At 46.0% G+C, this 15826-nt stretch overlaps 1 protein-coding gene across 1 annotated transcript in view; it reads right to left on the bottom strand.

Annotated features, from left to right (window-relative positions):
* Window positions 1-15826, bottom strand: part of LOC139264731 (dual specificity calcium/calmodulin-dependent 3',5'-cyclic nucleotide phosphodiesterase 1A-like) — a 1390883-nt gene that overhangs the window by 143576 nt on the left and 1231481 nt on the right. Inside the window, exon 17 of the mRNA XM_070881778.1 lies at window positions 12625-12767. Coding sequence (XP_070737879.1) covers window positions 12625-12767 — 143 coding nt within the window. The remainder of the gene's footprint in view (window positions 1-12624; window positions 12768-15826) is intronic.

The following is a 15826-nucleotide window of genomic DNA, read 5'->3' as shown; positions in this document are numbered from 1 at the left end:
AATCCCCAGTGCCAGTTGTGTCTTCGGAGGCAGAGAGCAGGATCTTACAAATAAAGCGGGAATCTCCAGCACCAGTGATTTAAAAGGAAGACAGAGTGAATTACATCGCATTACATAGAATATACGGCACGGAAACAGGCCATTCGGCCCAACCAGTCCATGCCGGAGTTTATGCTCCACTCGAGCCTCCTCCCGACTTTCCTCCCGTCTATCAGCATAACCCTCTATTCCATTCTCCCTCATATGTGTATCTAGCCTCCCCTTAAATTCATCTATACTATTCGCCTCAACCACTACCAGTGGTAGCGAGTTCCACATTCTCACCACTTTTTGGGTAAATAAGTTTCTTCTGAATTCCCTGTTTGATTTCTTGGTGACTATCTTACATTGATGGCCTCTAGTTTTGCTCTGCTCTCCAAGTGGAAACACTCTCATTGTGTCTACTCTATCAAAACATTTTAAAGACCTCTATTAGGGGTCACCCCTCAGCCTTCTCTTTTAAAGAGAAAAGAGTCCCAGAGAGAGACTTACTTCCATGATACCCCCGAGCCCTATGAACCACAAATGATTTTAGATGTTCATGTACATCACTAAAAGCTAGTGCACACATACAATCAAAAAGGTTAAGGGAATCTTGGTCAAAATCTCAAAGGGGTTGGAATTCAAAAGTGTGGCAATGATGTTTCAAATATAAAGAGCCTTGGTCAGACCCCATCTGGAATACTGTGTTCAGTTTTGGGCACTGCACATTAGAAAATATATATTTGTTTTGAATTAATACATCGCAATTTCACCAGAATTGTACCAGGGTTTAAAGGGTTAAATTATGAGGACAGGTTGCATAAACTTGGGCTGTATTCTCTTGAGTTTAGAAGGATCTAATCAAGAACTTTAAAATGATAAAGGGATTTGGTAGGGTAGATTCCGAGAAACTGTTTCCTCTGGTAAGGAAATCCAGAACAAGGGGGCATCACTCTAAAATTAGAACTCGGCCATTTAGGAGTGAAATCAGGAAGCACCTTTTTACACAAATAGTAGAAAAAAAATGGTAAAATTTGAAAAGTGATGTCAAAGTCAGCACAGAATGAGGATCGGTGGAGCCCAGGAATTAGAGCCAAGTTTTTAATTATCAATTAACTTTAGTATTAGGAGGGCAATAACCTTTAGAAACATAGAAACATAGAAAATAGGTGCAGGAGTAGGCCATTCGGCTCTTCGAGCCTGCACCACCATTCAATAAGATCATGGCTGATGATTCACCTCAGTACCCTTTTCCTGCTTTCTCTCCATACCCCTTGATCCCTTTAACCGTAAGGGTCATATCTAACTCCCTCTTGAATATATCCAACGAACTGGCATCAACAGGTCTCTGCCTTAGAGAATTACATATGTTAACAACTCACTAAGTGAAGAAGTTTCTCCTCATCTCGGTCCAAAATGGTTACCCATTATCTTTAGACAGTGTCCCCTGGTTCTGGACTTCCCCAGCATCGGGACCATTCTTCCTGCATCTAACTTGTCCAGTCCTGTCAGAATTTTACATGTTTCTATTAGATCGCCCTCTCATCCTTCTAAACTCCAGTGAATACAGGACCAGTCGATCCAGTCTCTCCTCATCTGTCAGTTCTGCAATCCCGGGAATCAGTCTGGTGAACCTTTGCTGCACTCCCTCAATAGCAAGAATGTCCTTCCTCAGATTAGGAGACCAAAACTGAACACAATATTCCAGTTGAGGCCTCACCAAGGCCCTGTGCAACTGCAGTAAGACCTCCCTGCTCCTATACTCAAATCCCCTCGCTATGAAGGCCAACATGCCATTTGCTTTCTTCACTGCCTGCTCTACCTGCATGCCAAATTCCAATGGCTGATGTACTATGACACCCAGGTCTCATTGCATCTCCCCTTTTCCTAATCTGCCGCCATTCAGATAATATTCTGTCTTCGCGTTTTTGCCACCAAAGTAGATAACCTCACATTTATCCACACTATACTGCATCTGCCATGCATTTGCCCACGCACCTAACCTGTCCAAGCCACCCCGCAGCCTCTTAGCATCCTCCTCACAGCTCACACCGCCACCCAGCTTAGTGTCATCTGCAAACTTGGAGATATTACACTCAATTCCTTCATCTAAATCATTGATGTATATTGTAAATAACTGGGGTCCCTGCACTGAGCCCTGCAGCACCCCACTAGTCACTGCCTGCCATTCCGAAAAGGACCCATTTATCCCGACTCTCTGCTTCCTGTCTGCCAACCAGTTCTCTATCCACGTCAATACATTACCCCCAATACCATGTGCTTTAATTTTGCACACCAATCTCTTGTGTGGGATCTTGTCAAAAACCTTTTGAAAGTCAAAATACATCACATCCACTGGTTCTCCCTTGTGCACTCTATTAGTTACATCCACAAAAAATTCTAGAAGATTTGTCAAGCATGATTTCCCTTTCATAAATCCATGCAAACTTGGACCGATCCTGTCACTGTTTTCCAAATGCGCTGCTATTTCATCTTTAATAATTGATTCCAACATTTTCCCCACTACTGATGTCAGGCTAACTGGTCTATAATTCCCCGTTTTCTCTCTCCATCCTTTCTTAAAAAGTGGTGTTACTTTAGCTACCCTCCAGTCGATAGGAACTGATCCAGATTCGATAGACTACTGGGAAATGATCACCAATGCATCCACTATTTCTAGGGCCATTTCCTTAAGGCCACTCTGGGATGCAGATATCAGTACCTGGGGATTCATTGGCCTTCCATCCCATCAATTTTCCTAACACAATTTCCTGACTAAAAAGGATTACCTTCAGTTCCTCCTTCTCACTAGACTCTCGGTCTCCTAGTATTTCCGAAAGGTTATTTGTGTCTTCCTTCGTGAAGATAGAACCAAAGTATTTGTTCAATTGGTCTGCCATTTCTTTGTTCCCCATTATAAATTCACCTGATTCTAACTGCAAGGGACCTATGTTTGTCTTCCATAATCTTTTTCTCTTCACATATCTATAGAAGCTTTTGCAGTCAGTTTTTATGTTCCAAGCAAGCTTCCTCTCATACTCTATTTTCCCCCTCCTAATTAAACCCTTTGTCCTCCTCTGCTGAATTCTAAATTTCTCCCAGTCCTCAGATTTGCTGCTTTTTCAGGCCATTTTATATACCTCTTCCTTGGATTTAACACTATCCTTCATTTCCCTTGTTAGCCACGGTTGAGCCACCTTCCCGTTTTATTTTTACTCCAGACCGGGATGTACAATTGTTGAAGTTCATCCATATGATCTTTAAATGTTTGCCATTGCCTATCCACCATCAACCCTTTAAGTATCATTCGCCAGTCTATTCTAGCCAATTCACATCTCATACCATCGAAGTTACCTTTCCTTAAGTTAAGGACCCTAGTCTCTGAATTAACTGTGTCACTCTCCATCTTAATAAAGAATTCTACCATATTATGGTCACTTTTCCCCAAGGGGCATCGCACAACAAGATTGCTAATTAGTCCTTTCTAATTACACATCACCCAGTCTCGGATGGGCAGCCCTCTAGTTGGTTCCTTGACATATTGGTCTAGAAAACCATCACTTATACACTCCAGGAAATCCTCCTCTACCGTAATGCTACCATTTTGGTTAGCCCAATCTATATGTAGATTAAAGTCACCCATGATAACTGCTGTACCTTTATTGCATGCATCCCTAATTTCTTGTTTGATGCTGTCCCCAACCTCAATACTGCTGTTTGGTGGTTTGTACACAACTCCCACTAGTGTTTTCTGCCCTTTGGTATTCCGCAGCTCTACCCATGCAGATTACACATCATCCAAGCTAATGTCCTTCCTTACTATTGCGTTAATTTCCTTTTTAACCAGCAATGCTACTCCACCTCCTTTTCATTTCTGTCTCTCCTTCCTGAATGTTGAATACCCCTGGATGTTGAGTTCCCAGCCTTGGTCACCCTGGAGCCATGTCTCCGTAATGCCAATTATATCATATTCGTTCATAGCTGCCTGCACAGTTAATTCGTCCACCTTATTACGAATACTTCTCGCATTGAGGCACAGAGCCTTCAGGCTTATCTTTTTAACACACTTTGCCCCTTTAGAATTTTGCTGTAATGTGGCCCTTTTTGATTTTTGCCTTGATTTTCTCTGCCTGCCACTTTTACTTTTCTTCTTTCTATCTTTTGCTTCTGCCCCCATTCTACTTCCCTCTGTCTCCCTGCATAGGTTCCCATCCCCCTGCCATATTATTTTAACCCCTCCTCAACAGCACTAGCAAACACTCCCCCTGGGACATTGGTTCCGGTCTTGCTCAGGTGCAGACAGTCCGGTTTGTACTGATCCCATCTCCCCCAGAACTGGTTCCAATGTCCCAGGAAATGTCCTCGCTCTGGCCAACATCCCCAGCATCGAAGCATTGACAACGCTTGATCAGCTCCATTGGATAGGCCACATCATCCACATGCCTGACACAGGACTCCCAAAACAAGCGCTCGACTCAGAGCTTCGACACGGCAAGTGAGCCCCAGGTGGACAGAGGAAAGGCTTCAAGAACACCCTCAAAGCCTCCTTGAAAAAGTGCAACATCCCCACTGTCAACTGGGAATCCCTGGCCCAAGACTGCCCTAAGTGGAGGAAGAGCAAGTCTTGTTACCGAGAACATGCAGAAACCAAGCGCAGACAGCGGGAGAAGCATGCGGTAAACCAGGCTCCCCACCCACCCTTTCTTTCAACGACTGTCTATCCCACCTGTAACAGAGACTGTAATTCCCATATTGGACTGTACAGTCACCTGAAAACTCACTTTTAGAGTGGAAGCAAGTCTTCCTTGATTTTGAGGGACTGCCTATGATGATGATGATTTATAAAGTTCTAACATAATCTTTTATATTCTATTACACTATTTATAAACCCAAGTTACCCATATGTCTTAATTTTTAACCTTATCAACTTGCCCTACCAACTTAAAGAATTTGTGTATATAGATACCACTGTCTCTCATCTCATCTATACTTTTCAAAATTGTGCCATTTCTAGTATATTGTATTTCTATACAAGACCTCCCAAAGTGCACCATTCACCGAACTGAGCTCCATCTGCCCTGTTTCTGCCCATTTCATCATCCTGACTATGTCACCCTGAAGCCTATAACTATCCTCATCATGATCTACTTCTTTGCCAAGTTTTGGATCATCTGTAAACTTTAGAATACTGCTCCCTACACCCGAGTCTAGGTTGTTTATCAAAATTGTAAAGAGTAATGGACCCAAAACTGACCCTTGGGGAACACCACTCTAAACCAGCTCCCAGTCTGAAAAACATCCATCCACCACCACCCTTTGCTTCCTGTCACTGAGCCAATTTTGGATTGATACCACCATTTTCCCCTTAATTCCATGGGCTTCCCTCTTCTTAATAAGCCTCCTGCTTGACACTTCATCAAATGCCCATATAATCAACTTCTATTGCACTACCTTGATCAAGCTTCTCTGTTACCTCATCGAACAATTCAATCAAGTTAGTCAGACAAGATTTACCTTAAACTAATCCACACTGGCTCTCTTTGATTAACCCGTGCCTTTCCAAATGAAAGTTTACTTTGTTGAATCGGACAAAGGCACATGGAAGACAGACACTAAGTGAATTCACGTGGATGACTAGTTTAAGTTTGCATGCAATATGGCATGATTTCATGTATAAATTTGATTTAGAATGATTATATTGTGTTGGCTTTTATTTTTGCATTGTAGCCAAGAGGATGACGTGATGGTCAGTGTCAGAGGGAAGGTCAAGAATGTGAGACTGTTGGTAACTGGGGAATTAGAGTTGAGGTTACTGGGATCGCACTTGAATTAGTTCTTCATGTATATCTTGGGCGGAAAGTGAGTGTTTAGATTGTAGCCTCCCTTCTTCTTCCCCCTCTTCTGTCTCCTCCTCTTCCATGTCCTCCTCCCCCTCTTCCTCCTCCTCGTGCTCCTGCTCTTCAGCTTCTTGTCTGATAGGTGGACGCAAGGGCTGTTCCCTCATGATGGCCAGTTTGTGCAGTATGCAGCATGCCATCACGAATCTTGAGACCCGTTCAGCTGAGTACTGCAGGGCTCCCCAGAGCAGTCAAGGCAGCGAAGTCATTGCTACAGCATGCCAATGGTTGGCTCTATCACATGCATGGTTCTCAGTGTATGCATGCTGCGCACATGGGCATGGGTTACAAACCAGAGTCAGGAGCCATGTCACCAGTGGATAGCCCTCATCACCCAGTAGCCACCTTTTGGTTTGCCATGGTGGTTGAAGTACATCTGGCACAGTGGACTGCCGCAGAATGACGGCATCATGACTGTTGCCTGGATACCAGGCATTGACCTGCATGTTGTGCTGCCTATGATCACACACCAACTGTTTGTTGAGGGAATGGAATCCCTCTCGGTTCAGGTACATGGCAGAGTTGACATGCGGCAGCCTCAAAGTAATTTGCGAGCAATCAATGGCACCTTGCACCATGGGGAAGCTTGCAAACCTTGCAAACACTTGTGCTTGCTCTGCCTGCTTGTTTCTGGCAAGCGGGAATGAAATGAAGTTATCTCTATCTGATTAGAGAGCCTCAGTGACGTTCCTTATGCAACAGTGGACTGCAAGCTGCGAGATGTTGCTATCTCCAGCAGCAGCCTGGAAAAAGCCGGATGCATAAAAGTTAATCGCCACAGTCACCTTCACAACCACTAGCAATGTGGTCCTTGCCCTGCTCTTCGGTTGGAGTTGTGGCTGCAGCAGTTGGCAGATTTCAGTGACGACCTCCATATAGAAGTGTATACATCTCAAACATCGGGGGTCGCTAAGATTCAGGTAGGAGAACAGCTCCTTGAACACCTTGGGCGGATTGTAGCCTCCTGCTGAGACCCCATCTCCTCTTTCTTCTTCCAACAGCTTGTCCTGCACTGCATGGTCTCTGCTCATTCTCCTAGTCATGCTCAATTCCAAGAGGAAGGCCTATTAGTGCACCCATATCTGGGAGCAACTGGTTTGTGCAGAAGCCTTGAAGTCAGCCAAAAATCATTCAGCCCCTGCCACACCACTCTCTGTAGACTGTTGAAAATTGAAACTATGGAAAGCACCAAAAAATGTGTAGAATATTTGCAATAGCAGTAAGTAGTTGTTAATCCCTTTAAATAGCGCAGGTGGGGATGTCCTTCCTGCTGCTTAAAGCGTGTTCGACTGTGCGAGCTTAAGAGAGGGAATTGGCTAGAGCATGGAGCTCCAAAATTGCAGTGCTGGCTTCAAATCAGCATTGCACACTGATTTGGCATCATGATCTGCCTGCTCTGCATATTTCTGGCAGATAGTAACTGTGCGCACATCAACGCCTTTAATAAGATAGTGTCTGCGCGCTTCATGGCATAAGTGATCACATGCAAAGCGAGCGCTATTTTAGATCCCTAACCGCACTCGGTCCTCCAAAAAGGAAGCGACTGAGCCCAATTACTTGCCTACATTTTTAGATGTTTTTATAGTTTTCAAAATCATAATTACAACATAGCCTTAATAATTGCTTCTTGGATTTGACATCACTGGACTGGAGAGGGAGTTGACTTCACCTCAAATGCACACAGTCTGCTAATTGTCAATCATAAAAAAAAAATCCTGACCTGTTCTTCCATGCTGCTCCCCAGCCCCACCAGGCTACACTATGTGATAGTTTTCATTAGACTCAGATGTGAGGAAAAGTTTACCTGAACTCTGGACCGAAAATGAACAGGAATTGGGCTTCATGTAATTGACAAGGACTACAGCCAATCAGGAAAAACACACACATTACCGGGAAATAACAAAGCACAAAGCAAACGGTGTAAGTATAATTCCAAGAACTTCAAATTGTGCAGTAGGCTGCTGACATGCAAGTAGGTCTCTGCAAGAAAATGGTTCAGGTACTTATATGCAACTCTGTGGCATACATTTTTGAGGCACGGCACAATTAACAGGGCCTCAAATGCAGTAGGTGTCTTATCACAGAATAGCGGATCTGTGACCCGCATTCTTCCAATAAGGCACACACACAGGGTCTCAGCAAATGTAACCATTTGAGTAAGAATAACGTTCCAGGTTTCTTCATACTGGGTGATATTAATGCTTTGGAATAGGTTCAGAGGTCGACAAAATGTATTCCCAATTTAAAATAACTTAGTTACCCAGATAGGTTTAAAGAGTTGGGTCCATGTACTTTATAGAAGCATTAACTTAGGGTTAATCTGATTGAGGTCAATAAAATAATGAAGGGATGGGATTGTGTACATACTGACAAATTATTTCAATTTGATAAGTTGGGGAGGGCCTGGGATATATAAATTATGCAAGGTAGGGAATAGGTTACAAGTTAAGCAGTTCTTCCTTTGCCAGAAAATAGTAGACCTATGGAATTGTATGGTAAGTGCTGATTTACTGTATGCCTCAAAGAGGAGGCTGGGACGGAGACTGCAGGGGAAGTCATGTTTGATAAATTTGCTGGAATTCTTCGAGGATGTAACGAACAGGGTGAATAAAGGAGAACCAGTGGATGTGGTGTATTTGGACTTCCAGAAGGCATTTGACAAATTGCCACATAAAAGGTTACTGCACAAGATAAAAGTTCACAGGGTTGGGGGTAATATATTAGCATGGATAGAGGATTGGCTAACTAACAGAAAACAGAGAGTCGGGATAAATGGTTCCTTCTCTGGTTGGCAACCAGTAACTAGTGGGGTGCCGCAGGGATCAATCCTGGGACCCCAACTATTTACAATCTATATTAACGACTTGGAAGAAGGGACTGAGTGTAACGTAGCCAAATTTGCTGACGATACAAAGATGGAAGGAAAAGGAATGTGTGAGGAGGACACAAAAAATTTGCAAAAGGACATAGACAGGCTAAGTAAGTGGGCAAAAATTTGGCAGATGGAGTATAGTGTGAAGTCATGCATTTTGGCAGAAAAAAATCAAAGCGCAAGTTATTATTTAAATGGAGAAAGATTGCAAACTGCCGCAGTACAGCAGGACCTGGAGGTACTTGTGCATGAAACGCAAAAAGGATAGTATGCAGGTGCAGCAAATGATTAGGAAGGCCAATGGTATCTTGGCCTTTATTGCAAAGGGGATGGAGTATAAAAGCAGGGAAGTCTTGCTACAGCTATATAAGGTATTGGTGAGGCCAAACCTGGAATAATGCATACAGTTTTGGTTTCCATATTCACGAAAGGATATGCTTTGGAGACAGTTCAGAAAAGGTTCACTAGGTTGATTCCGAGGATGAGGGGGTTGACTTATGAGGAAAGGTTAAGTAGGTTGGGCCTCTACTCATTGGAATTCAGAAGAATGAGAGGTGATCTTATCAAAACGTATAAGATTATGAGGGGGCTTGACAAGGTGGATGCAGAGAGGATGTTTTCACTGATGGGGGAGTCTAGAACTAGAGGACATGATCTTAGAATAAGGGGCCGCCCATTTAAAACAGAGATGAGGAGAAATTTCTTCTCTCAGAGGGTTGTAAATCTGTGGAATTCACTGCCTCAGAGAGCTGTGGAAGCTGGTACACGAAATAAGACAAATAGACAGTTTCTTAAATGATATGGGGAAAAGGAGTTATGGGGAGCGGGCGGGGAAGTGGAGCTGAGTCCATGATCAGATCAGCCATGATGTTATTGAATGGCGGAGCAGGCTCGAGGGGCCATATGGCCTAATCCTGTTCCTATTTCTTATGTTCTTATACAGGAGGTAGGTACCAATTAATATAAGTGTTGCACTCGTTTTGATCATCTAGAGAAGTTGGATCGGAATTTTCCAGATTTTTCCCCCCCTTTAATTGGTCTTCAGTTTTTGAGTTGTTTTTTTTGCCTCCCCGAGGTCTCATATAGGGGGTTGGGTGTCTCTTGACCTAATGTATAAGGCATTACAACTGTGGGACAGCCTAGATGGAGCAGCTGGTCTTTTCCAGTCTGACATTTTTATATGTTTGCTACTTAGACAGGTACATTTTCAGCTAGCTGAAAAGTAAGATGATGGCTCAAACCAAGCACTTTTGCCTGTACTTGCCAGTTTAGAATTTTTAACTTCAGAAAAAATCAAGTGATTCGATTGCTCAGTTCCATGCTGCTCATCTGTTCCCAATTTATTTACTGACTGAGTAGACTGCTTTTGATTCACTCATGGCAAATCCTCATTTCAACAAATCCTGAATTTTTTAAATATGATATGTATAATGTCCTTACTCAATGGCACAAAACCCACACGAGGCCTATGCTTGAGAGAAGGTCAGTCTGTGACCTATCCTTTATTTCATAGCACTCAAGTGCAGGAAGTGGGTGGAGCTTCCCCTTTTATATCTGAAGGTCTACGTTAGGAGTGTCTCCCACAAGTTCACCACCTAGTGGTCAGTGTTCTCACAGTGTAGAACTTAGGTCAGATTATACATGAGTTACAATGCTGGTTGAATACATGACATCACCTCCCCCCTCAAAGTCTTATTGGGATCACAGGTTAAGTCTCTCTGGTGGTTTACGCTCCCTTGTAGAGCGCCTGAGTTGGAGCTCCGGTTGTTGGGCGCTGGCCTGATTGTCTGCTGTTTGCGGTGCCTCAGGCCTGTCCAGATTGCCCACAGTAACTGGGCTCTCCTCCCTTTGGTTCCTGTGTTTGGTCACCTGTGGTGGAGTGAACTCTACATCGTGTTCTTACTCTGCTTCTTCTATGGGGTTGCTGAACCTCCTTTTTGTTTGATCCACATGTTTGCGGCAGATTTGTCCATTGGTAAGTTTAACGACCAGAATCCTATTTCCCTCTTTGGCAACCACAGTGCCTGCGAGCCATTTGGACCCTACAGCGCAGTTGAGGACAAAAACAGGGTCATTTACATCAATACATCGCGCCCTCGCATTCCTGACATAGTAGTCATATTGTGGCTGGCGCCTGCTCGCGACAATTTCTTTCATGGTGGGGTGTATAAGGGATAACCTGGTTTTGAGCGTCCTTTTCATTCGCAGCTCTGCGGGTGGAACCCCTGTGAGCGAGTGTGGTCGGGATCTGTGGGCCAACAGGAAGCGTGATAAGCGGCATTGTAGGGAACCCCCTTGGATTCTGAGCATCCCCTGTTTGACTATCTGCACTGCCCGTTCTGCCTGGCCGTTTGAGGCCGGCTTGAATGGTGTCATTCTAACATGGTTAATTCCATTGCCTGGCATGAAGTCCTGGAATTCAGTGCTTGTGAAGCATGAGCCTTTGTCGCTGACCAAGACATCCGGTAGACCATGGGAGGCGAACATTGCCCGTAGACTTTCTACCGTGGCAGAGGATGTGCTTGAATTTAACATGTCACACTCGATCCATTTGGAGGAGGCGTCTACTACAACCAAAAACATTTTCTCCATGAAAGGACCTGCGTAGTCCACATGAATGCGTGACCAAGGCTTGGCGGGCCATGGCCAGGGGCTAAGGGGGGCTTCCCTGGGCGCATTGCCCAGCTGGGCACACGTGTTGCACCTGCGAACACAAAGTTCCAGATCTGCGTCTATCCCTGGCCACCGAACGTGTGACCTGGCAATTGCATTCATCATGACAAGCCCGGGTGCTCATTGTGCAGTTCTCTGATGAACACCTCTCTGCCCATCTGGGGCATGACTATGCGGTTTCCACACAGTAGGCAATCAGCCTGAATCGAGAGTTCATCCCTGCGCCTGTGAAATGGTTTAAATTCCTCAGGGCATGCTTTGTACTTGGCTGCCCAGTCCCCATTCAGGACACATTTCTTGACTAGAGACAATAGCGGGTCTCTATTTGTCCAGACTTTAATCTGACGGGCTGTCACGGGTGAGCCTTCGCTTCCGAAAGCTTCAACAGCAATAACCATCTCAGCAGCATGCTCGGTAGCCCCCTCAGTGGTGGCTAGTGGGAGTTGCTGAGTGCATCAGCGCAGTTTTCGGTGCCCGGTCTGTGCCAAATTGTCTCGTCATAGGCGGCTAACGTGAGTGCCCACCTCTGTATGCGGGCCGATGCGTTTGCATTTATGGCCTTGTTGTCGGCCAAAAGGGATGTTAGGGGTTTGAGATCTGTCTCCAGCTCGAATTTCCTGCCAAACAGGTACTGGTGCATTTTCTTTAGCGCATATACACATGCGAGCGCCTCCTTTTCTACCATCCCGTAGCCCCTTTCTGCCTGGGACAGACTTCTGGAGGCATAAGCTACCGGCTGTAACTGACCCTTGGCATTAACATGCTGCAACACACACCTGACACCATAGGACGATGCATCGCACGTTAACACAAGTTTCTTACATGGGTCATATAGCGTTAACAGATTGTTGGAACATAACAATATGCGTGCTCTATTAAAAGCCCTTTCCGGGCTGTTCCCCCAGACCCATTCGCGACCTTTGCATAGGAGCACGTGTAGTGGCTCTAGCAGCGTGCTCAATTTGGGAAGAAAGTTATCAAATAGTTCAGGAGCCCCAGGAACGAACGCAGCTCCGTCGTGTTACGGGGTCTGGGTGCTCTCTGGATCGCTTCCGTCTTGGACGCAGTAGGGCTGATCCCGTCTCCTGCTACCCTCATCCCCAGGAATTCTACCTCTGGAGCTAGGAAGATGCACTTCGCCTTTTTCAGTCACAGCCCTACCTGGTCCAGTCTGCGTAGCATCTCCTCCAGGTTGTGGAGGTGTTCTTCAGTATCGTAACCCGTATTGAGGATGGCGTCCTGAAAAACCACCGTCCCTGGAATCGACTCGAGGAAGCTTTCCATATTTTGTTGGAAGATCTCGGCTGCCGAACGAATCCTGAACGGACATCGGTTGTACTCAAACAACCCCTTGTGTGTCGTGATGGTGGTCAGCTTCTTCGACTCACTCGCCAGCTCCTGGGTCATGTAAGCTGAGGTCAGGTCCAATTTTGAAAAAGGTTTGCCACCAGATAGCGTCGCAAAGAGGTCTTCCGCTCTCGGTAGTGGGTACTGGTCTTGGAGTGACACCCGATTGATGGTGGCCTTGTAATCGCCACATATCCTGACCGACCCATCCGCCTTGAGCACCGGCACGATCGGGCTCGCCCAGTCACTGAATTCGACTGGCGAGATGATGCCTTCCCTCAGCAGGCGGTCCAATTCGCCTTCTATCTTTTCCCGCATCACGTACGGCACCGCTCTGGCCTTGTGGTCTACTGGCCTGGCGTCCGGGTTTATGCGAATCACTACCTTGGCCCCCATGAAAGTGCCAATGCCGGGTTGAAATAATGAGTCAAATTTGTCCAGGATCTGTGAGCATGATACTCGCTCCAGAGGAAATTGCATTGACATCGCTCCATTTCTAGTTCATGACAGAAACCCAACTCCTCCCTAGTAGTGCGGGACTGTCCCTTGGGACAACCCAGAGTGGCAACCTGTTCTCCGAATCTTTGTGGGTCACGACTACCGTGGCGCTACTTAGCACCGGAATGATCTGCTTTGTGTAAGTCCGTAGCTGTGCGTCAATCGGCGATAATTTTGGCCTTCTGGCCTAGGACGCCCACAACTTTTCGAACTGTTTGATACCCATCATGGACTGGCTGGCCCCACTGTCTATCTCCATTGATACTGGGATGCCATTGAGGAGCACTTTCATTATTATCGGTGGCGTCCTGGTGTATGAACTGTATACGTGCTCCACATGAACTCGCTGAACTTCAGCTTCCAGCGATTTCCCCCAGCGTTCATTTCTGCAATTACTGCAGGTATTTTGCTCACCTCTGCAAACTCCAGCTGAGTGTGTGCCTCCATGCCTCCAGCATGAGCTGCTGTTTGAAACAAAAGGTCCCTTGCCAGTCGATCGTCCCTGACTGCCCCTTTTATTGCTAGTGGCCATGCTCGCGTGGTTTAAATCCCAGTTTCTTGTCGCCATTGATACGTCCTTACTATACGGTATAAATGCACACGAGGCCTATGCTTAAGAGAAGGTCAGTCTGTGACCTGTCCTTTATTTCATAGCACTCAAGTGTAGGAAGTGGGTGGAACTTTCCCTTTTATATCTGAAGGTCTAGGTTAGGAGTTTCTCCCACAAGTTCACCACCTAGTGGTCAGTGTTCTCACAGTGTATAACTTAGGTCAGATTATGCATGAGTTACAATGCTGGTTGAATACATGACACTCAGTTCCATGCTGCTCATCTGTTCCCAATTTATTTACTGACTGAGTAGATTGCTTTTGATTCACTCATGGCAAATCCTCATTTTAGCAAATCCTGAGTTTTTGAACTATGATAAGTATAATGTCCTTACTCAATGGCACAAAACCCACACGAGGCACATTCTATGGACAAGGTCACTCTATGACCTGAACCTTTATTCACATGGCCAAGAAGTAATGACCCTGCGTGGGACCTCCCTTTATATACCTGGATGACAAGATAAGGAGTGTCTCCCACAAGTTCACCCCCTGTGGTCAAGGTGTGCATTGCTTAAGTATATACAGTATTGCAGAGGTGTTACATAGAGGTTACATACATGACATCACCTCCCCCCCAAAAGTCTTATTGGGATCATAGGTTAAGTCTTTCAGATGGTCTACACTCCCTTGTGGAGCGCCGCAGTTGGGGCTCTGGTTGTTGAGCCTTGGTATGCGTGTCTGTCACCTGTGGCGATTCGAGCCTAACCGGGCTGACCGCCGGGACTGCATGCTGCTGAATGTTCTTGTTGCTCGTTCACTGGCGGTGGTGTGAGCACAATCTCATGATCTTCCTCGGGTTCCTCAGTGTCCATGCTGAACCTTTTTTTTACTTGGTCCAGATGCTTACGGCATATCTGCCCATTGTTAAGTATAACCACGATGAACCTGTTCCCCTCTTTGTCTATTACAGTACCCTCAAGCCATTTGGGACCCACGACGTGATTGAGGACAAATATGGGGTCATTTTTTTCTCTACATCTCCCCTTTGAATTTCGGTCATGGTACTCGTTTTGGGACTGGCGCTTGCCCTCAACTATGTCGGTCAGGACTGGGTGAATGAGGGACAACCGAGTTTTGAGTGTTCATTTCATAAGTAGCTCAGCGGGCAGGACCCCCGTGAGCGAGTGCGGTCGGGACCTATAGGCCAGCAGGAGGCGCGATAGATGACATTGAAGGGAGGGTCCTTGACTCCTGAGCATGTCTTGTTTAATGATTTGGACTGCAAGTTCCACCTGGCCATTGAAGGCCGGCTTTAACGGTGCTGTCCTGACATGGTTGATGCCATTGCCCGACATGAATTCCCGGAATTCGTAGCTCGTGAAACATGGGCCATTTTCGCTAACAAGGATGTCCGGCAAGCAGTGGGTTGCAAAAACCGCACGTAGACTCTCCACAGTGGTGGATGTCGTGCATGAATTCAAAATGATGCACTCGATCCATTTCGAGTATGCATCTACCACAATGAAGAACATTTTTACCATGAACGGGCCCGCGTAGTCTACATGAATACGTGACCATGGCCTGCTGGGCCAGGGCCACGGGCTGAGTGGGGCCTCCCTGGGGGCATTACCCAGCTGGGCACACGTCGTGCACCTGCGAACACAGTGTTCCAGGTCTGAATCAATTCCCGGCCACCAAACATGTGACCGGGCAATGGCCTTCATCAGCACAATGCCTGGATGCTCGCTGTGGAGTTCTCTGATGAATGCCTCCCTGCCCCTCTGGGGCATGACTACCCGGCTACCCCATAGTGGGCAGTCAGCTTGGATGGAGAGCTCATCCCTCGCCTGTGAAACAGTCTGACCTCCTCAGGGCATGCTCCATGTGCGGGCGCCCAATCCCCCAGTCAGGACACATTTCTTAATCAGAGATAGGAGGGGATCTCTGTTGGTCCAGATTTTAATCT

Source organism: Pristiophorus japonicus, chromosome 1, assembly GCF_044704955.1.
Source record: "Pristiophorus japonicus isolate sPriJap1 chromosome 1, sPriJap1.hap1, whole genome shotgun sequence".
NCBI classification, from domain to species: Eukaryota; Metazoa; Chordata; class Chondrichthyes; family Pristiophoridae; genus Pristiophorus; species Pristiophorus japonicus.
The sequence above is the reverse complement of the archived record's forward strand: the minus strand, read 5'-3'. Positions and strand labels throughout refer to the sequence as shown.